Below are 20,836 nucleotides of genomic sequence, written 5' to 3'. Positions count from 1 at the left end.
ATTCACAGACAAAGCAATAACACAAAGGAGTCCAAAGCATTTCAGATATTAAGGTTTATTTATCAAAACACCTTATAGAACAAAGGCAATGACAAGTGAAGCATGACAAAAAAAAAAATTAAAAATTTGGTCTCTAAAAAAAGTAAAATTTAAGCAAGAACTAAAACACGTTCACTGTTACAAATAACTAAAACAACATTTGCACCGGTACGAATATCTAACAAACCAAGTGAATATGAATATGCTGAAGGGCAATTCAGATGATACAGAGCGTTTAGACATTAGAGACTAAATGAAATGTCTGATGTAATGCACACGAATGACTTATGCATTTCTATCAATCCTAACATCAATTTCTCTTCCATTCAGCCTATAGCCATTCATGGTCCGGCAGACGCGCTCAGCAGTTTCCGGGTTGTCGAAGCGAACCACACCGCAGCCCTTGGACTTGCCGTTCTCCATCTTAATATCAGCATACTGAACCATGCCTGGAGAGGGGAGAAAACCAATGTTATAAGTCATGTTTAATTTAAAATAAACAATTATTCATTTTATTTTTACTATGACTATTCTTACCGCATGTATTGAAGGTATCCTTCAGCATCTTCCAGGTGAAGTCAAATGGCAGCTGAAAGACAAAATGTATTCAAAATTAATTATAGTCGTGTGAGAACATGTCCAGAGAGGAGCGGTGATATTGGTGAGGTGCCTGCACAGAGCCAAAAGGACACTGAAAGACAGCACCCACTCCAGCCACAGCCTGTTCACCCTGCTGCCATCTGGGAAGAGGCACAGAAGCTTCCACTGCTGTACCACCAGACTTAGACAGCTTCTTCCCTCAGGCTGTGAGACTGTTCATTTCTTCCTCAACAATTCATCAAACTAAGACTTTTTCAAAGTAGCACAATATGGAACTATATCCAAATTTCATTCCACAACCTTGAATTAAACCAAAATGCCTTATTGAGAAACACTTACATTTCTGACAAAGATCTGGCATCCCTTCCTGACATTGCCTCCTCCGGTTCCAGGCCCTCCAGCTCCTCCAAAGGAGTTGCCACCAAATCCACGATCCAAGTCAGCAGAACGATCAAACTGACCGCCAACACCTCCAGACCCCATGCGATCCATGCCAGAGCTCATGCGGTCGAGGCCACCGGAGGGGAAGCGGTCAAGTCCTCCAGTGGAGCTGATGCGGTCGAAGCTGGTGGCCATTCTGTCAAGCCCGGTGTTGCCCATGCGATCCATACCCATTGGGGAACCAAAGTCCAGGCCAGAACCCATGCGATCCAAACCAGATGGGCCTAAGCGGTCAAACCCAGCTGGGCCGAGGCGTTCCATGCTGGAGCTCATACGGTCCAGGCCAGGTCCAAGCCTGTCCATACTGGGCCCCAGCCGGTCCATTCCCGAGCCCATCCGGTCAAACCCAGAACCCAGCCTGTCCAGGTCAGACACGCGGTCCATCCTGTCCATGCCCATCCGGTCCATCCCTGCCATGCGGTCCATGCTGGTTCCCAGGCGGTCCATTCCAGAGCTCATGCGATCCATACCCAGGGAGTTTCCTATAAGAGCGAGTAAACAGAGAGGAAAAAGAAATGTTACATTGACTGCTTAAGCGAGCATAACTACTCTGAGCCTCATCAGATGTAATCAGAGGAATTTCAAACAAAATCCTGAAAATACTAACCCATTCCTCTCTCAAAGGAGTCTCCAAAATTATTGCGAGACATTCCCATTTCATTTCGCCCAAACTCCCTGTCAAAAGCACCACCAATCCCACGGTCCATCTCTGACAATGCAAGAGATGAAACCATTAGAAATGTCCAGCAAAACGTGAAAGTGTCCCACGTTTGCTTCTGTCTAACATCACAAAACGCCTCCTTACCATTCATCCTGCCCATCCCTGAAGAACCAAAACGTTCCATGTTGTTCATTCCTCCAAAGTTGTCCATTCCTATAACAGAGGAGAACAAAGTCTTAATGCCAGAGGACAAAACCAGAAACTGATAGATAGGCGGGGCATGGAAATTTTATACCTTTATGGTACCAGTGGAACTTAATATTTAAAGTATATATAATTTATATAAAATGCAATCTGCTGTGCTTTCCTCAATGATAACCTTTGTGTAATAGAGCTAAAGTCTAATGGTAAATGTTTCGAAGTAACACTTTTTAAAAGTTTTTACTTTGATTGATAGAGAAAGCACTGAGTTTACAGCAGCTGAGGTGAATACAGCAAGGGCCAGAGCCACTTGAAAATCTTCAGTACGTACCTCCTCCTCCTCCTCCTCCTCCCCCCATACGACCTCCCATGTTGCCAAAGCCCATTCCATCCATTCCTACAAGCGAGAAGAGTGATAATAAGCCACTGATTTCACTGGTGTCTTTTGTTCAAGGATCTCACAAAACATAGTAGCTAGTTACCTCCGGGTCCCATGTTGCCCATTCCTCCACCACCACCTCCTCCTCCTCCTCCTCTGTTGAGTTGGGTAGCATCAATGGGCTGGCCACCAGGTCCCAGGCCCAAACCAATACCACTCAGGCCACCTTGGGCAGAAAAAATGGGTACAGAATTAAAATTCTGCCTAGACAAGAAATTTTAAATAAATATACTGCATACACTATTACTATCTTTAGCATCAGAAAGGCAGAAGCAGCACTTAAGCTGTAGGGACCTCTAAAATGTTTATTCAGTGTGTTGTAGAGGCCCCCATGGCACCTGACAAAGCACCCTGTGTATATCAGTGTCCCTAAATAGTTTTACTCTGCACCCAATACACAAAAATATCATAGATGCAGTTCTCCACCAAACCAAAGTAAATACATTTAACTGGCAAAGATGCAATGGTTATAATATTGGGGGTATGGTTTATACTTACGGGGAAGAGCAGAAGCTCCTCTGTCAGGAGGTCCAAAGTCTTTGGGCAGGGATTTCTCATCCTGAAAAAAAGCAACATAAAAGCATTCAGACTGTGCTCTCCAATCACAATGTGATCCAATGTACAGTGAGGTTTAAGCAACTTACCAGTTTGACATGCATGACTCTGTTGAATAACAGCTGTCCATTGAACATAGCTGTGAAAGCATTAAGGAAAGCACACCAGAGACATTTCTGAAACTATGCAATTCTACTGAATTAACATTCTGGTCCTACATCTAACAAGGTAATCAAATCAGCAAACATTTCACAAAAGGATACAGACAGCTTGGACTGCTTCAAGGGGCATATCAAACGTCACTGTGCCCATGCCTCTGCTTTTCCCATCCTTGTCCTCCAGAATGTCTGCTCTCACCACCATGCCCGCCATGCTGAATACCTCTTTCAGCTTCTTCCAGCCCACTTTGTAGTCAAGCTGTAGGCACAAGGAGCAATTTGAGAAATGGTTACATAAACAAGTCAGACTAACGTTTCAGTTGCAAACTAATGGTAATGCTGACCAATACTGAACCTTTAGTCATTTTGTTAAAGTAATTAAGATTATATTAAAAATATTTAGCGGCTACAGTTTCTCAAGTGTATTTGTGAAAGACCTTTGTCTTTTCATATCACTTAATATACATTTGGGGGTTTTAGAACATAAAAAACAATGGGGAAACTCTGGAAGACTCACATTAGCCACAAACACAGTGCTTCCAATCCTGCCAGCCTGGAGACCATGGATGATCTCATTGGGGATGTTGGGGTTGTTCATCAGGCTAGGAGGAATGTTGACCATTCCTGGGCCATTTGGTCCAGGCCCCATTCGATCCATGTTCATACGATCCATTCCACCCATTCCTCCCATTCCCCCATGGCCCCCTGGTGGGCCTCCACCTTGAGCCTTGTTGATTTCTCTCTGAGCAATAACACCATCAGGGTCCTGAAAGCAAAAAAGGATTAAAATGTGACTCAGGAAAATCCACAACTGATGTTGGTCTCTTTGTTTGTCTTGCTGTGGCCTACCTCTTTCACTTTTAGGGGTCGTCCATTGAGGTTGTGCTTGTTGACCTTCTCCACTGCTTTCTTCATTAGCTCCTCAGTCCTAAACTCAACAACACTGGACAGAAATACACAGTATATCCTGTTAGAGCAATCAATAAACTTCCAGGTTTTGGTCACATACTGATACAGGTCTTCATGTAATCACAGACACAAAGTTATAAATAAATGGACAGTTTACTTACGCGCAACCCTTTGTTGATTGAAGACATAACAGGTCACACCCAGAGGAGTAAAGAATAATTAAAATTAGTAAAAGCAATGGTTATAACAGGTGTCCTAATTGAAACTAAGTTTAAGCAAAAATATTGAATTTCATGCACATTAAAAAGTTCAGCATCACACAAGCCTACAGACTTGGCAACAACTCTGATTCCAGATAGAATTACAATGGTAAGATCTCACATTTTTCCCAGTCACATCTGGTGAATATTAGAGTATTTTTCCCAACATCCAAAGGGCAGAAAATCCACAGTGAGATAGGATTCCCCACTACTAAGATATTGGAGGTAACTTTCCCGTAAAACAGTTCTACGGAATGGGTTATATTTAACAACCATCTAACAGCCGTGTAACAACCTCTAGCAGACTAGACCCCTTTAGTTCATGAGGAGCAAATCCGGCAACCAAAGGGACATTGTCAGCTACTGCAATCCCACAATTGGCTACAAAGAAAGCTGACGTCCTGTTGTAAGAGCATCAACCCTCGGGGTGACCTCGAGTCAGTGCCACAGACGACACCAAATAAAACACACTTCCGCATGTCACCATCTCGCACACTCCACCAGGTTTCTGAATCTGAACAATTCCCAACAATGAAAAGAAAGAAACCAAAGCTGACAAACACAGGTTTGTCTAGGATTATTCATATTTTTTATTTGTATGTATTTGCACTTACCCTCGATTTGCCTTCTGCGTCCATTAAGTGTTCCACGTACGTTACCTCACCCACTACAAATCAGATTCCAGAGACGACACACACCAAGGGGAGAGAAGCCGAGAGAACAATGGGGGTTTAGAGCAGAAACACAAGTAGGGTGGCCGGTGACAGTGACCTCAGACTGCCATTCCTGAGCCTTCCCCCAGTACCTCAGCAGCAGCACAATATGGTACAGGTCTACAAAAGGCAAGCTTGGGTTTTTTTTTTTTTTTAAAGTAAAGACTTCTTAGCCTGTCCTTGTTGGAATTCTCCCGAAGCACCAAAAGCAATAGACTGAGGACAACAACTGTTGAAATGGCCATCAGCCTTCCTGTTTGGATATAATGCCGTGAACACCACCTTCTAGCTGGAGATAATTGAACAAATAATTTCAAAAAGGCAAAACCCGTTCAATGCTTCAGCCCGTTTCGTTGTCAAACCTGTACATACTTGGTCTAATGTCGCCATTTTAAACCTCAGGCCAATGCATCAATACATTCGTCCATCAGCCGAGCCTAAGAGGAAAACTACAGCTAGAAAACTAACCATAATCTTAATGACGGCACACTCTTAAGGGAAGAAACTTCTCTAACTGCAAACATGTTCTAAAAAGTGGACCTGTTCCTGAAACGCACAATATCAGAATTTTGATTTAGTCCCGCCTTCATTCCAGATCACGTGTCTGTTCATTGAATGGACATCAGTGACCAAACCTCTGCAGACAAGGACAGTGCATAAGAAGTTGCTTCATTTTGTAGACCTGTACCCCAAAGAAATCCCCAACGCATAGCTGTGTTCGGCACAACATGGAGATCTGCTGAGAAAACATTTGCTTGTCAAGGTCACACCTAAAAAAGAAAATGCAATTTAACTCCACAGTCAGTTGTCATGAAACAAATACCAGGCACTCCTTCGGAAAAAGGATTGTACCTTTAACACATGCTTTAACTTCAAGTAAATGCCAGTTTTGTGCATTACTTATGGTACATCTATCACTTTCCAATACCCCATAGCTATAAGTACTTTCACATGAGTAACACCACATGTAAATCCATATTGTACATATAAGAGAAAACTTTAGGCAAACCCCTGCTGAAATTCGAAGTTGCTGCATCACAAATGATTTCGTTTGACATGTCTCCAAAATTTGGACTTATTTATAAATCATGAGAGCTCAGGTTTTACCATTAATTGCATGTTGCAACTGAGTATTCCTCATTTCTGGGCAACATCATACAACTGTTGTACTTCCCCCCCCCCCCCTCTCCGTGCATTTCTTGGGGAAAAGCATCTCATGATGCCACTCATGATCCCAAGCCATTGGATTTTCACATTAGTGGACCGGCTTTACACATGTACAACCTCCACTTCACCAAAACCACAAAATGTTTTAGTAATCTCAATGGAGAATAAATGTTCAGTCTAAGGTTCACAGCACGTATTCAAGTCTGCAGCAACTCCTTAGTTGACGGACAAATAAGAGGGACCTCGTCCAAAACCTTTATTCCAAATAACTCCCACGAGATCTCGAGCAACTTTGTACAACTTAAGTCCCTACACAAATTCCCAAAAGCCCCTCAAAGCTCCAGTGGTCAAACAAAATGACCCTGGATGCTGCAACTTTTTGTCATGTCCAAAGGTGACTTAGTCTATCCCTTATCCAAACACCTTACCTTTTTCTTTCATCAGGTCTTTGAGGGCTTGCCATTTCACATCATATGGGATGTTGCTGACAAAGACACGGTATCTTTTGTTCACATTTCCATAGGGTTCGTAGCGCCCGCCACCACCTCTCTTCTGGGGCCTCTCCTTCCTGCTGGAGTCATGCTTGGCTTTCCCATTAACTTCTCTGTGTAAAAAGATCAGTTAATACAGAGAGTAATAGTGAGTTAGGTCAACATGCTTTTACAAGAGAGCCCAGAAAGGGGCAGAATACAGCCAAGAGTTAAGTGTAAAATCACTGCAATCATGTGCTATTGCATATTATAACTAACTAAATAGAATTAAAACATAACACAGGCAGCACCATTTTGACTTTTTGTAAAGCCATTAACATAACTCCTTCATAAGGAGTAAAATGAGACCACTGCTGTAACTCAACCCAGTAACGTTAGTGGGTCTAAAGGGATTTTCTTTAATCTGATAATGAAAAAACATCTTCAACTAGTTAAATCTTGAATAAATCATACGGTTAGTGATACTATTGCAAACACTTGAAACGATTAGATATAGTTAATAATGATTTGAACTGGAGTCAATGGTTTGCAATCAGGACGACTGCACTTCAGCCGCATGGCAAGGCCGCTGTTTGAACATAGTAAGCCGATAATTAAATTAAAGTTACATTATTTAAGTACCTATAGTTAAACCGAGAACAAATAGAAAAGGAAAACCAACTACACTATTAAGCATTAAAAGCAGCAAAGTGATCCGCTATCGTGAAATTACGTTCTGTTACGTAAAATGGTCGTATTCTCCCAGTAAATAGACGGGCCCCAAACACACGCCACCTCAACCGTGGAGACGACGAAATTTAAAACACAGTGCGCGCGTTATTACACAACTGCCTCATCAGGGTGCAACTAAGGGAACATTTTCAACAAAAAACTAGTCGAAGTACGACATTCCCGTGGATCGGAAGCATTAAAGCAGACTGGATAATTAGCCACAGCTAGCTCGTAAGCGCCAACAAAGGAACCGTGATGAATGGACTCACCCCTGCTGCTGCTGCTGCTGCGGCGGCTGGCCTACTTTCTCGGCAGTATTTTCGGCCTGCTCGTTGGACATCGTCTTGCGCAGTTTAGTGTCTTACTAAATTAAACTGTCTTGGTTGATGTTAACGAGTGAAGCGCCCTCAAAAGTGACCTGAATGCAACAAATACTCGCTACGTTAGCTTAATGACAACGCCTACCACTTCTGCGACACCAGCTAACGAAAATGGCGGAGAGCCGTCTGCTGGGAATTTTAAAACCAGGGATACAATGGCACATCCGGTACTTTCCAAAGTAAAGGTAACACGGCACACACGGGATTTTCAGAATAATAGCGCACGGAATACATACATTTTTGTGAGAAAATGTTTTTACTACATTGAAAGAAACATTGTTTTGTACAGGTAACCATTTTTTGACTGATTTAAAATTGAAACATGATGACCATATTTTGGTTTGGATAAATAATCAATCAGTAATATAAAATTAAATCAACAGAATTATGTATCAGTTTTGACTCAGTGATGTTTAGTATGTATGTTGCTGGAGAAATTGGCTTCTTCTTCACTCTCAGACTTTAAATGTCCGGGGAAGCACATCTTCGATTCTTTCATCTTTCGTCATGAATCAACAAGTTTATCTGAGTTGCTCTGTGTCTCGTCTCTTTGTCACTTTGTTTTACTTTTAACATAAATCTTTATCATAATTGATATTGATAGCACCCCTATTCATAGTATAAAATTAATGTACAAAATTAAAAAAAATCTTGCTTTAATTTAGTAAATTCCATGTTAATTGATGCACATTATTTCCATTTTTTATTTTTACGTTTACTATATGTAAATATACATATACATTAATTTCTATTTTATATATTGTGTTAGGAAATTATATATATATATAAACTATTTCTTTAACCTTGTGTGAGTAGACTGTTAACGAAATCTCCCCCCGGGATCAATAAACTATTTGTAATTCTGATTCTGATTTTCTACCTATTATTACTATTACTATATTATTATTTTCATGTTAGATTTTCAGATGAGAGCTGTTATCTAATTCTGTTTTATTCTCCAATGCATAAACTGTTTGAAACGACATGTTATTTAGCTTCTAGAGGGTCTTTGAGTTAATATGATTGTTTTTGTCATTGTACCAATCAGACTAGTTGTTTTGATTTATTTGAAATAAAAACCAATAGCCTGCAGTTCACCGCCAGCCCTGACGGGGGCAGCAGTACATTATTGAGTACAACAGTAGGGTTCACAACGACAACAGCGGGGACGGAAGTAGTGTCTGTTTAGCTTCTCACCTAGCCTTAACATTAGCTTCTTAATATTCTTATTAACTGCCTCTATAGCTTTCACGTTTACGAGAAGCGTTCACGGTAATATCACGAAAACAAACTCTACAATACCCCTGCGTCAACTGTCTGCGGCTCTGTGTAAAGTTAGCTTTTGTCTAGGAGCGTATTAGTTACAGTGTACCGCCGCATTACTGAATGTGTGCCTGTGAATGAATGAACAGTATTCGCGTTTGACGGGTTGTGAGAGCGTTAATTAACAACACAGTTAGTCATGGCTACTGGTGCGGATGTCAGGGATATTCTGGAGTTGACCGGGGGAGAAAATGACGGTCCCATCAGCAAGAAAGATCTCATCAACTCGGACAAGGTGAGAAATAACCGTGAGGTACCTGATGATGCCTGTCCCAGTATTTATTGTCATTTTCTCTGATCACAGGCTATAGGACTAAAAAAAAAACCACAAAACCATGCCATTGCCACAGCAAGAAATTGAGATGATGTTGCTATTCTGTGATAGAGAGTATAACCAAAAGTTTTCTTGGGGATAAATAACCAATTTCTCAACCACCTGTCTCAGAAAAAATCGAAGAAGACAACAGAAACGCTGACCTTCAAGAGACCAGAGGGAATGCACCGAGAGGTCTACGCTCTCCTCTATTCAGATAAAAAGTATGGAACTCGCTTTTGGTTTGTCTAAAATCGTTGTATTGATTAAATCTCGAGGTTTTGAGTCAAGCTGCTCTACTTACTACCATTTTCTTACTTACTAGTGTTAAAAGGTTGCATTAGTAAAGGCCCGGGGTGAAGATGAGAAGTCGGGGTGTTTTTGTCTCTTCCATGGACAACGATTGTTCACCTCGAATTCAGAAAAGGCGGAGGAAAATGACAAGAGATGCCATTCTTTTCTGGTGTGTCAATCAGAAACTAAGACCAGTGATGTGACAGTCAGGGGCATATTCACCCAGTGGTTCATGTTGAAGCCTCGCTGAAAGAGAGAGCTTGTCAGTTTTCTGTTTTGCAGCATATTTTGTATAATGCCCGTCCTAGTAAATTTCAAGGCGAATAACGTACTGTATATCAATGTCCCTGGGCTCAGACTTTGCACACTGCTTTTATATTATCCTTCATACAGACAATCATACATAACTGAGCTGGTTAGACTACAAAATAGATAAATCAGATTTTCCACCGATGTTTTACCCTTGCTTTAACAAACCCTTGTTTTTTCCGTCAATCCCCAGAGATGCACCCCCTTTGCTGCCCAGTGACACTACTCAGGGCTACAGGACAGTCAAAGCCAAGCTGGGCTGTAAAAAGGTGCGTCCCTGGAAGTGGATGCCCTTCACCAATCCTGCTCGCAGGGATGGGGCTATATTTCACCACTGGAGACGTGTGGCAGAGGAAGGCAAGGACTACCCTTTTGCCCGCTTCAACAAGGTAGGAATGACTACAGTTTCCCCTTTAGTCTAATCACAATACCAATTGATATTTACAGCTTTCCATCCTCTGTCCTCTCCTCCTTTTCACACATATACACTGATATACTCCTTTCAGATACTCGTCCTGATTCACTGTATTCTCTCTGTTCTCCTTTCTCCTTTTATAGACAGTGCAGGTACCAGTGTACTCAGAGCAGGAGTATCAGGTGCATCTGCATGATGATGGCTGGACTAAAGCAGAGACAGACCACCTGTTTGACCTGTGCAAGCGCTTCGACCTGCGCTTCATAGTTGTCCACGACCGCTACGACTACCAGCAATACAGAGTAATCACACAGTCACTCATCTACAGTACTTGTGTTCCCTTTCACTGAGGGCATATTGCAAAAATCAGAATGCTGTGAGTTAAGGCCATTACTTGTAGTAACAATCTTCTTTTTATGCTCTTCAGAAACGATCTGTGGAGGACCTAAAAGAACGGTATTATAGTATTTGTGGTAAGCTGACCAAGGTTCGTGCAGCTTCAGGGACAGAGCCCAAGATCTACATATTTGATGCCGGCCATGAAAGGCGTCGTAAAGAGCAACTAGAGAAGCTGTTCAATCGCACGCCTGAACAGGTTAGTATCTTTGTAATTTGATTTGAATTTGGATTCTCATGCTGCTGTTCAGATCTTATAACTTATAATATTGCCTGGCGTAAGCATCATGCTGAGAATTAACCAATTATCACTGCAGGTATTAATGCAGTAATGCATTTTTGTGTAATATTGCCAAAGCTTGTAAGATGATTTTCAGCCTTGTAAATATTAAGATTGCACTTCGCTTGTTTTTCCTGCAGGTGGCAGAAGAGGAATATCTTATTCAAGAGCTCAGGAAGATTGAGACAAGGAAGAAGGAGCGTGAGAAGAAGGCCCAGGATCTGCAGAAACTCATTAAAGCAGCTGACACAACCACAGAGTTAAGACGAGCCGAAAAGAGGGTTTCCAAGAAGAAGCTCCCACAAAAAAGAGAAACAGAGAAACCGGTATGATATGCACTCATACAAAAGAAGCACAAGTAAAGCACAAGCCAGCAATTGGTACCTGAGAAATGTTTTCCTCTTCTGTAGAGGCAAACAACTGTTAAATATTTTTATGACTGACTTGCCTCAGCTGTCAACCTTATGATGGTGCTTTAATGCAGTAGTACATTGAAATAATTACGATTCAGCTATTTTGTATTCATCATTTGATATTATTTTGATAAAACAGTTGTGTCTCAGATAAACTGAGGGGGCTCTTGTGTCTCTCCGTTTGTGAATCACTGATTTATCCCATAAGTTATTTTAATATTTTAAAATGTCTAGGCCATCCAAAGTTCAGAGGGGTGTCTTTTCTCATCTCTCATCACTTACTTCTTCTCCTTTAGGCTGTTCCAGAGACAGCAGGCATCAAGTTCCCTGACTTCAAATCAGCAGGAGTCACGCTGCGCAGTCAGAGGGTGAGTACAGCTAGATCCTATTGAGGTATTAAAATTACAGAAAGAATATTCTGAAACATGTCTTCAACTTAAAACTTCACTTTGGTTCTCAAATACCAGTGACACCAATCTGAAACAAAGGACAAACCTGAAACTACAGTAGTCATCAAGTAATCCCAACGTTCTATATTAATTACTTCTATATCTTTTTACTGTGCTGACATTTATTATTGGTACTGAACTTTCTGAACTAGAATTTTTTATTTTTTTGTAAAGTTTTGTTTGGAACACTATTAATATTAAAACAATTTTAGCGAAGCTTGACTTTGCAGTTGACGTATGTGAGAAACCAGAGTGTCTGACTTGAGCCCAGCTATCTCTCATTAGCAGTGAGATGATTAATTCTGTTAGTCACTAGCTAATATCTGTAAGACCTAGCAAGGGGACTCTTATTCATCTTCAAGACTGATGAGGAGCTGCCGCTCTCTATGGAAAATGCATTAGCACAGCTAAAGGAGTGGAGTACCCCTCTAGCTAATCAGTCAGACAGAGTTCAGTGGATAAAGACATTTTGATCTGGCCCGCTGAAGTGCATTTCATACGAATTAAAAGCCCCGAGGTGGTGCTGTTTATCCTAATATCCCTGGCACCTTAAATCACACCCTTATGTGTGTTGGTGTGTGACTTTCTCTGTATGTTTGTGTGTGATTCAGATGAAACTGCCAAGCTCAGTAGGCCAGAAGAAGAACAAGGCCATCGAGCAGATCCTGATGGAGCAAGGAGTGGGTAAGTGTGGATAAATGTTAGCTCATGATTGCTCAGGTCTCAAAGTTTTGAATTTTTAACTCTCTTCTGCAACAGACTTCCAATATAAGGATCCTAAATTAGGTATTTAGTGGTCTCGGTTTGGTGTTTTCAGTATAGCAGGGATTTATTTCTCTTTATTTTGAATAACAACCACTTAAAGGAATACTCTGACATTTTTTAAATGTGTACAGGAAGAAATGAGGACAGTGCAGTTTAAAAGCAGCAAGCTCACACTTACCTATTTCTTAACAAACACCATGTGGGCACAGTGTCTGCATGCAGCTTCTCAGAGGTCCTGTCCTCATCTTGAAGTTGTGTGATGACATGGGAGGGTTTTAAAGGTATGGCAGTTGTTGTGGTTTTGTGATGTTTTAATAAAAGTGCTTAAATGTAATTTTCACTCATCTTTGCCCTTGTTGTTTGTCTGTGGATCCAGATCTTAACCCCATGCCCACAGAGGAGATTGTTCAGATGTTCAATGAGCTGCGTAGCGACCTGGTGTTGCTGTATGAGCTGAAGCAGGCCCACAGCAATTGTGAATACGAACAACAGATGCTGCGTCATCGCTATGAGGCCCTGCTGAAGGCTGGTAGCGGAGGTGGGTGTGGTGGAATTACAGGTGCTGGACTAGCCGCCGTAACACAGGGGGGAGAGCTCAATTCCACCAACAGCACTTCAGCATCCACCCCAGGGGGTGAAGCTCAGTCCTGGCCCAGTACAGATGACATCAAGGTGGAGGCCAAGGAGCAGATCATTGATGTTGTTGGAGCACCACTTACCCCCAACTCAGTAAGTCTGCACAGCTTAGACCCACATTTTTTTTCAAACCATCACTCAACAATTGGGTGAAGATCTTTCTACTAGAGCTGTTTTTTAAGTCTTTTGAACAAAATCAAAAATCTCAAGTGTTTTTGACCAAGTCTAAGATGTGAGGTTTTTTTTTTGGTCTATTAATGCTTAGTATATCCCTCTGTGGATTAAAAAAAAAACAAAAAAAAAACGTCTCATTCTAAGGTAGCAAAAACACAATGATTGTTATTTTCAAGTTATTATACACTAATGAAACCATACCTATGAACTTTATATATGCCAGTATATTCTCCTAAATTTTACACACTGGACCTTTTAAACAACATTCACTATTTATGACGAGCTTGCCTGGCAGTTTAGCACACTTGTTCTAGAAATGATGGATTGTAAATAGGTAAAATAGTCGTCCAGGCTACACTGACTGTAGTGCAATAAGAGGAGGAAATCCCTGCAAGACCCTGATGTGATTGTTCTGTGTATCACATTGCAGCGCAAACGGAGAGAGTCTGCATCCAGCTCGTCTTCAGTGAAAAAGGTGAAGAAACCATGATGAGGACGAGCTGCTACACGGTGGAGGACAACGGGGGCCGTGTTACTTACTCTGGTCACAGTGGAGATGCCCGCAAGTTTTATGGTCGGACAAGAAAGATACAGAGCAGAGCAGGACACCATATTGCTGTCCATTTACCTAGAAGCACCACTGACCACACACACACATACACACAACTTTTCACCTACCAACGAGACCTCTTCAAGCCCTCCCCATCTGGCCTGCCCAGCATCTTTGTGACAAAGGCAACAACTGAGTGACATTTCATTCCATTACTGCTCGACTCCCTGCCTCCACCATTGCTCAGCCTTAGATGAGGCAAGATCAACTGTAAATTGCCAGGCTGAGCTAATCGGGACACGGGGAAGAAGGTGGGAATGACTGGGTAATTGAAATGAATTGGAATGAAAGAAGAGACTCTGGGAGTCGGAGGACCTCGAGCCGCAATGCTAATTTGACACCATCTGAGTTTTGTTTTTTTGTAGCCTAATCATGCCATAGCGTTTACTGGAAATGTGTTTTTGTGTTAGCCTTTAGTACCCACTGTAGCTCCCTCTCAACCCAGAGCGCGTCTCGCTCTCTCATAGATCGTGGTTCCATCTGCTGCCCATGGTTTATGTTGGACTAGTGCAGCTGATTTGTGTTGTTTGTCTTCAGGTGACCTTGAAAATGATTTAGTCAATGATTCAATAAACCCCATTGTTTTTTTTGTTCTTGCTGCGTGTTAGACGTGTTTATGCCATGGCATGCATGTGTCGCTCTGTCTCAGATGAGATCTTAACTTGGATGTAATTGGTGTTGAATACATATTTGCCAGAGAAATTGTAGGATCATGACATTCTTACCTCACCTGCCATCAAAGTTAAGTGACAACTAATGACTTCATTAATATGATAATTAAGTAGTGATCATTCTTAGGTTGGCACAGCCACTGAAACTTCATTAGGGTCCCTCTCCATAATATTGCTAATTGCGTGTCAATTATATCGTTTAGCCTACTTAGACATTAATTTCTATGCAAATTTTCAATACGTTTCAATACGCCCAAAAGAGCAGAATACTGTGATCTGGGCATGCTGTGTGTATTTATATATCTATATACATGAACACAAAAATTGAAGAATGGTACTGCAATCTGCATACAAACTCCAGTCATATTGCAGTCTGCCATGTTTTTGGTCTTTTTATTTTCTTCTTCATCTATTTGTCTAAAAAACATCCAAAAACCATTTAGTGGGCACTTCTAATGGTTCATGGGTTACAAATGTTTGAATTTATGAGCTTAACTCATTTTGTTGATTCGATTGTCATTTGTGCAAAAGAAATAATTTACTCAAAAGCAAAAAAATAGCAAGACGGCATGAGCCTCTCCAACATCAGAAGCCTTCTCTCTTAGCTGCCATAATGTGAAAACGCTTTAAAACCCACTGCTACATCATCACCACATTCAAAACATCTTCATTTACAGCTCTAATAAGCACTACTAAGGTTACAGGAGTAAACCCATCCACTCACTGTAGGCCGTTTGATTGAGAGAGAGAAAAAGAGTGAGAGGAGGCAAGTAAACATGGGTAAAATGGATTCTCAGTGTCTATATTTCATGTTGAAAATTGGCTCATAAATCCAGTGGTTTGATCTATGGAACCCGTCGTTGCTTGAAAAAACCTCCGTAAATGTGTAATTTCTCCCTTGACAGAACACAGCCGAAAGGCTATCTTTCTTTTGCTTCCTCCTCCCCTCTCCCCTTTTTCTCTGTCTCTCATTCTCGCTCCCTCTCTCTACCAGCCTGGTGTTGGATTAATGCTCTGCTCTCCTCCCCTCTCTCCTTTCATGCTCCTCTGATATCTTCTTTTCATCACTGCTCATCCATTTATCAAAACTGGGGCTTCTCTCTACCTCTCAATATCTAAACCTATCTCAAGTTATATGGCAGGTATCTTGTAAGAGGCTTCAAGAAAGTGGAGGTTATTAATAAATACTAGTCTAAATTGAAAATAGGTGGGCCAGGATGCATCACCAGCCATGTGTGAATGATAAAGACCCCCAGCAGCCCCCATCTTGCTCCATCTGCCATGAGCTCCATCCAGGCTACAGTGTACGTTCTGCAACACTGATGTGAAAAGCATGAGGCAGAACACCACGGCAGAGTGTCTTATAATGTGGTTGTGATGGCATTGAGATGGGATCTCTTTATCAAGGCCGGGCTGAGGCTTTAATCACGGCCTAAGAGGTGTGCTGGCTGTTTATCATAATTGAACTGTATCCAGGCTAATCGCTGGCATACGTCACTGTCGAGGGGTCGCTCGGCCGCACCACCGGGCGATGCTGGTGGTGGTGATTGAACACACAGTTAAGAGAAAAGATGTGTACTGAGGGACATAAGGCAGGAAGAGGCAGGTAATAGCAGATGTGATAGAACCCTGTTCAAATACATCACCGCCTTGAGGTAATCGCTGATGTGACAATGATTAGATTGTCGATGCCTCCTGGCCGTGGCACAGTGCTTTATACCCATCATGTCACATACAATCACTGATTACTACAAGGGAAAGAGGCAGGAATGGTGCAATAGGACTGCTAAGGACAGAGTCTGGATAATTTCCTTCCAAAGCTCAGGATGGAGCACTTACTATATGGGCCATAACAAATGTCCAAAACAGACTTTCACCTCCATGCCCCTCTCTCATCTCCATGTGTCTCACTTTGACTTTCACCTCCTCCAGTATTTAGGTCACCTTGAGGGAGAAAACTTTTAATCATTGTTCCACATCAGATTCACCTGTGCCCTCTGGGACGGCGAGCTGCAACAAAGGGGAGGGGAGCTGAAACCGCAGGTTAGAAAATCACCGTCGCCCATAGGGCTGGACAGTGGAAGTCATTTCCACTGGATTTTTTGCTGGTGGGGGAAGGCTTGCTACAACACATACCCAATCACTGGCACTAAGCAGTGCTTACAGCTAGGCATTAACCCCACTGTCCACTCTCCACATTAAAGCCCCGGGGAGGCAGAAGAGAGTGGAGTGGAGTAGAGCGGAGAGAGTCGGACTAAATCTAGACTTCCTATTCCCCGGCACTGGGCTGCTCTCGGAAGCATCTCCAGTCAGGTGCTGTTGTCTTTCAAGGTGTCCTACCTTGAAAAGAAGGAACGGGGCAGGATGGTCGTGAAATAGAAAAGGTCATTTTAGGAGAAGAGATTTTCTTGTTTAGTCTTATACACCAACCAGGTGGATTTAGATTAAATATTTCATATAATATATTTTATATATTTGATTGATACTTGTTTGATTTTATCTATTGAGAAAACACAGTCCCCATTATACAAAGTCAAATGTACCTGTATTCACACAGCAGAGAAGACACTCAAAATGTGATTTTGTTTGAGTAAGTAAATCTGGAATTGTTGCTTCTTTTTTTTAACATGTTTTTAGATCATCAGTGCAACATTTTAAAATTAGAAATTTGTGTTCTAACTAAACGTCATATGATTGCAAAACATGTTTTCTTACCCTGACTTATATAGCTGGAATCAAGATTATGAAAACGTTTCCACCTGGGGGGCAGTGCAACCTGAATACACAATATTATTATCAACTGATAAAGTGGGTAAAAGTGTGAGCAAATAGATCTGATTGACACATCCAGCAGACACAGAAACAGTATTCGTTTGGACATTTTTGTTTCTGGACATATGACAAATTTAAATCCTTATTTACTTTGCTTTAAACTTTTATGTTTCCAACAACTCCTTCAACAAGATTTCTAAATCTAAGGTGGTGGACAACACACGCAGAGATGGTGAAACAGCACTTCATGGGTGTTTATCAGTTTACTGAACTCATTTTGGTCCTCAGCTTCTACGTGTATCCATACATATGGTATTTTGTTTTATTGTCTATGATGAAGAAAGGTGGTACAAAGGGGTGAGCGGAGTGTGCTCTGTTCAGGTCAGAGCTGTGATTGCATGCTGACTATAAACTAGATCAGGTTGGACAGATCAGTTCCACTCTGTTCCACCATCAGCCCTCAGAAACAAACCTGTTTGACTTGATTCGTCAGTGAGAGATAGGGAGGCCTCTGAACAATATGTGACAGAGTTACCTTGGCAAACCAGTGCAGCGAATGTCCCTCTCTTCACCTGCACAAGCACCATTCTAACAAAGAAAAAAAATCCAATTTACCATGCGGATCCACAGCTGTCACGGCAGGGGAATTAAACATTACCCATAACTCACTGGGGGTGCTGAGCAGGTCAGCGGATGGCAGGGATGGTAACATCACTCTGGGGTGCAATAACAAAGGATTTTAACCTCTGACTCCTCCATCACTAGTGCTGCTGGCAGAACACCCTCCTCAACAACAGCAGCTCCCACCAAGCTGGTTAACAATCTCTGGTCAAGTTGATGACTTAACTTAACTGATACACACCTTTACTACTCATCGCTCAAAATTCTCCCTAACACAAACAGGAAGACATGGGGGAAATGTCAGCATAAATGCAATGCTTTCCACCTCGCTGGGTCCTGGAGCAGTTCCTGTGATGCTTCACAGGGGGTTGCTGAGATCCTGTAGCTACTGGCGTCCCGGTGTCATCACCCACACATGCTGACTGCTTGCCTGGCTGGCCCGCCACCACCAGAGTCTCAATTACCTGACTGACGTTTCATTAGCGCCTGCAGCTGATCCCGTGGCTGAGAGGCAGTGGGGCGCAGAGGAGCATGGAGCGAAAGAGAGAAGGGGTGGGTGGGTGTGTGGAGGGGCGGCTTCAGCGCATTACATTCTCATGCGCTGTCAGAGTCACAGCTCTGAGTACAGCCACACAGCCACTCATTACATTGCAGTCATTTAGTACATGCTCTTATTGAGCTGGACTGTGTATTCTAAAATAGAGCTGCCTGGGTTTTATCTGGTGACACCAGTTCTGAGCTGACATCCGCATACCTGTCCTGGATTGTTGGAGCAACTGAGAAGTGTGAGAGGTTGTAGATGTATGTGTGTGTGCGCATGTGATATAAGGTAGAGGTGTCTATGAGACAAATCAATCTGGTGCAGGTGTACTGATCAGAGGTTTATCTTTTCTTGTGTTTCTCTGTTTGTGTGTTCACGTGTGGAGCCATATGTGTGCGGTTGCATGTACTCTATACATACCTGGGTTTGTGTGTGATGTGTGTGGCCTCTCCATCCTCGGGGTTAGTGTAGGCCATGTCAGAGATGATCCAGGGCGGAGCTGAGGGGGCTTAGTAAGACCCCCGGCCTGAGCCTCTCCACAGAGCCCACGCTTGGCTGGCCTCTCCTTCCCATTTGTCATCCTGGGCCAGTAAGACCCCCGGAGAGATTAGGGCAGAGCAGAGAGACTGGAGGAGTAGCAGGAATAAGAGGATCAGTTAAGCTATAAACACAGACAAGTTTGTGTCTCTCACCCACACTGGCACAGTGACAGTTTGTAATGGCTGTCAAAAGTTCGCTCTGTGCCGTACATCTTCCTTTAAAGGACACCTCAGTGCCTGAGTGTGCCATACCACTTGCGTCGGCAAACACAACAGGTATAACAACTTTTATTGGTGTGATCAAATACTGTGCACTGTGTGAAAAGCAGGCTCAAGTTGGACATTAAGCAGAAGAGTTAACTGTATTGACCCACATTGACCCAAGCTAATAGACCATGACCCAATGCAGAGCAGAAAATGCAAAGGTTTGCCTATAATTAGAATTGTGTGGCACAAAGACCATTAGTCAAATCCTGAAAGCTCCTTCATTTCCATATTTTTGAATATTCTACTTAATTATGCAAAGGGAATAGTGAGGTAGACGAGAAGTTTTAAGAAAGCCTCATAAAGTCCTTATTAAGAGCAGAGGGGATTAATGACAGTTAATATGAGGGCAATCAAACATTTAATGCAAAGGCCCTCCTGCAGGCAAACAGTATTTAAATGAGTCAATTAGACATTCATTATCTACAAGCCTATAAGTGGAGTCGGATCTGCATAAATGTTGGGTACGGAGAATCACTCCCCTCTAAAAAGGAACTAATGAAATATTAAAAAAGTTAACAACTTAGACATGGAAAATGTACAAATATTGATTGCTAGAGGGCTGGTTACATGTTGTCGTCAAATCAGGGGAGAATGCGTGATATCCACTGGAGATTGTCTCATAAATCATAATTATTGAGTTAGCATGATCTCTCCTCCCAATTAGCCATGTAGCATTGTTGATGTAGAATGAGAGAGGGGAAGGGGGGAAGCCCTCCTATTGTCCGTTATAGAATAATTTCAAATCCTATACATGAATATAACCAGTTTTACTCTAAGTGCCTCTGAATTATTCTCATGCTAACAAACCACCTTAAAATAAGTAGATATACAAAAAAAATACATATTGTGCAGAGGATGCCTTGAATAATGTACCAAACTATGCAGATATATCACTGTCAGGACCTACTCCCTCCTCCTCCTATCCTTCTTTCTTTCCCTCTCTCCATGTCTGAGCCTCCACTCTTGTCAGTTGCCCCAGCACACAATTACTGTGTGTGATTGCTATCAGGCGGGACGGTCGGGGAGGCTCCCAAATTAGGGCCTAAATAGGATTTCCTACATTGCGAAGGGCACAGGCCTGGACATGGTAATGAAAGCCTATACATCACAATCAGGCCGACAATCCTATTCATACTGCAACACATTACTCTCACTCCTCATAATTATAGAGGGGTGACAGACGGGCCTGTGAGGCATGGTGGAGGAGGCGCAAGAGCAAGGAGAAGGAGGAGGTGAAGGCGCGAGGAGGCGGGGGGGTGTTACTGGGAAGGTGGCTGAGCAGTGTCACAGTTAGTTTCGAGTGGCATCTTCTCTCCACTTCTG

General features: G+C 42.3%; 2 protein-coding genes across 4 annotated transcripts; one reads left to right on the top strand and one right to left on the bottom strand.

Annotated features, from left to right (window-relative positions):
• Positions 1-39: 39 nt before the first annotated feature.
• Positions 40-7,865, bottom strand: hnrnpm (heterogeneous nuclear ribonucleoprotein M). 3 transcript variants are annotated; one of them, XM_035653100.1, is made up of 16 exons: positions 7,615-7,685; positions 6,572-6,747; positions 4,878-4,930; positions 4,165-4,172; positions 3,944-4,037; positions 3,612-3,860; positions 3,200-3,353; positions 3,026-3,075; positions 2,880-2,940; positions 2,425-2,547; positions 2,274-2,339; positions 1,886-1,954; positions 1,688-1,789; positions 979-1,562; positions 577-628; positions 40-488 (listed from the first exon to the last, which is right to left on the bottom strand). In XM_035653100.1, exons 1-16 carry the CDS (start codon positions 7,683-7,685, stop codon positions 325-327), a joined length of 2,076 nt encoding a protein of 691 aa, XP_035508993.1. In that variant the 3' UTR covers positions 40-324. The 3 variants fall into 3 exon arrangements, with proteins under 3 accessions (XP_035508993.1, XP_035508994.1, XP_035508995.1); XM_035653101.1 differs by lacking the exon at positions 2,274-2,339 and having other exon boundaries at positions 325-488; positions 2,461-2,547; positions 7,615-7,865; XM_035653102.1 differs by lacking the exons at positions 4,878-4,930; positions 7,615-7,685 and having other exon boundaries at positions 325-488; positions 6,572-6,704.
• A 998-nt stretch (positions 7,866-8,863) lies between these two features.
• Positions 8,864-14,696, top strand: dmap1 (DNA methyltransferase 1 associated protein 1). The gene is made up of 10 exons (XM_035653976.1): positions 8,864-9,283; positions 9,494-9,585; positions 10,158-10,353; positions 10,523-10,681; positions 10,807-10,974; positions 11,196-11,381; positions 11,765-11,836; positions 12,529-12,601; positions 13,059-13,411; positions 13,923-14,696. The coding sequence occupies exons 1-10, from the start codon at positions 9,188-9,190 to the stop codon at positions 13,980-13,982; spliced, it is 1,455 nt and encodes a 484-aa protein (XP_035509869.1). The 5' UTR covers positions 8,864-9,187; the 3' UTR covers positions 13,983-14,696.
• The last annotated feature ends 6,140 nt before the right edge of the window (positions 14,697-20,836 follow it).

Source organism: Morone saxatilis, unplaced genomic scaffold, assembly GCF_004916995.1.
Source record: "Morone saxatilis isolate NCDOM2014 unplaced genomic scaffold, NCSU_SB_2.0 Contig12, whole genome shotgun sequence".
In the NCBI taxonomy this organism is placed as follows: Eukaryota; Metazoa; Chordata; class Actinopteri; family Moronidae; genus Morone; species Morone saxatilis.
This window is presented reverse-complemented; position numbering and strand designations above follow the sequence as displayed.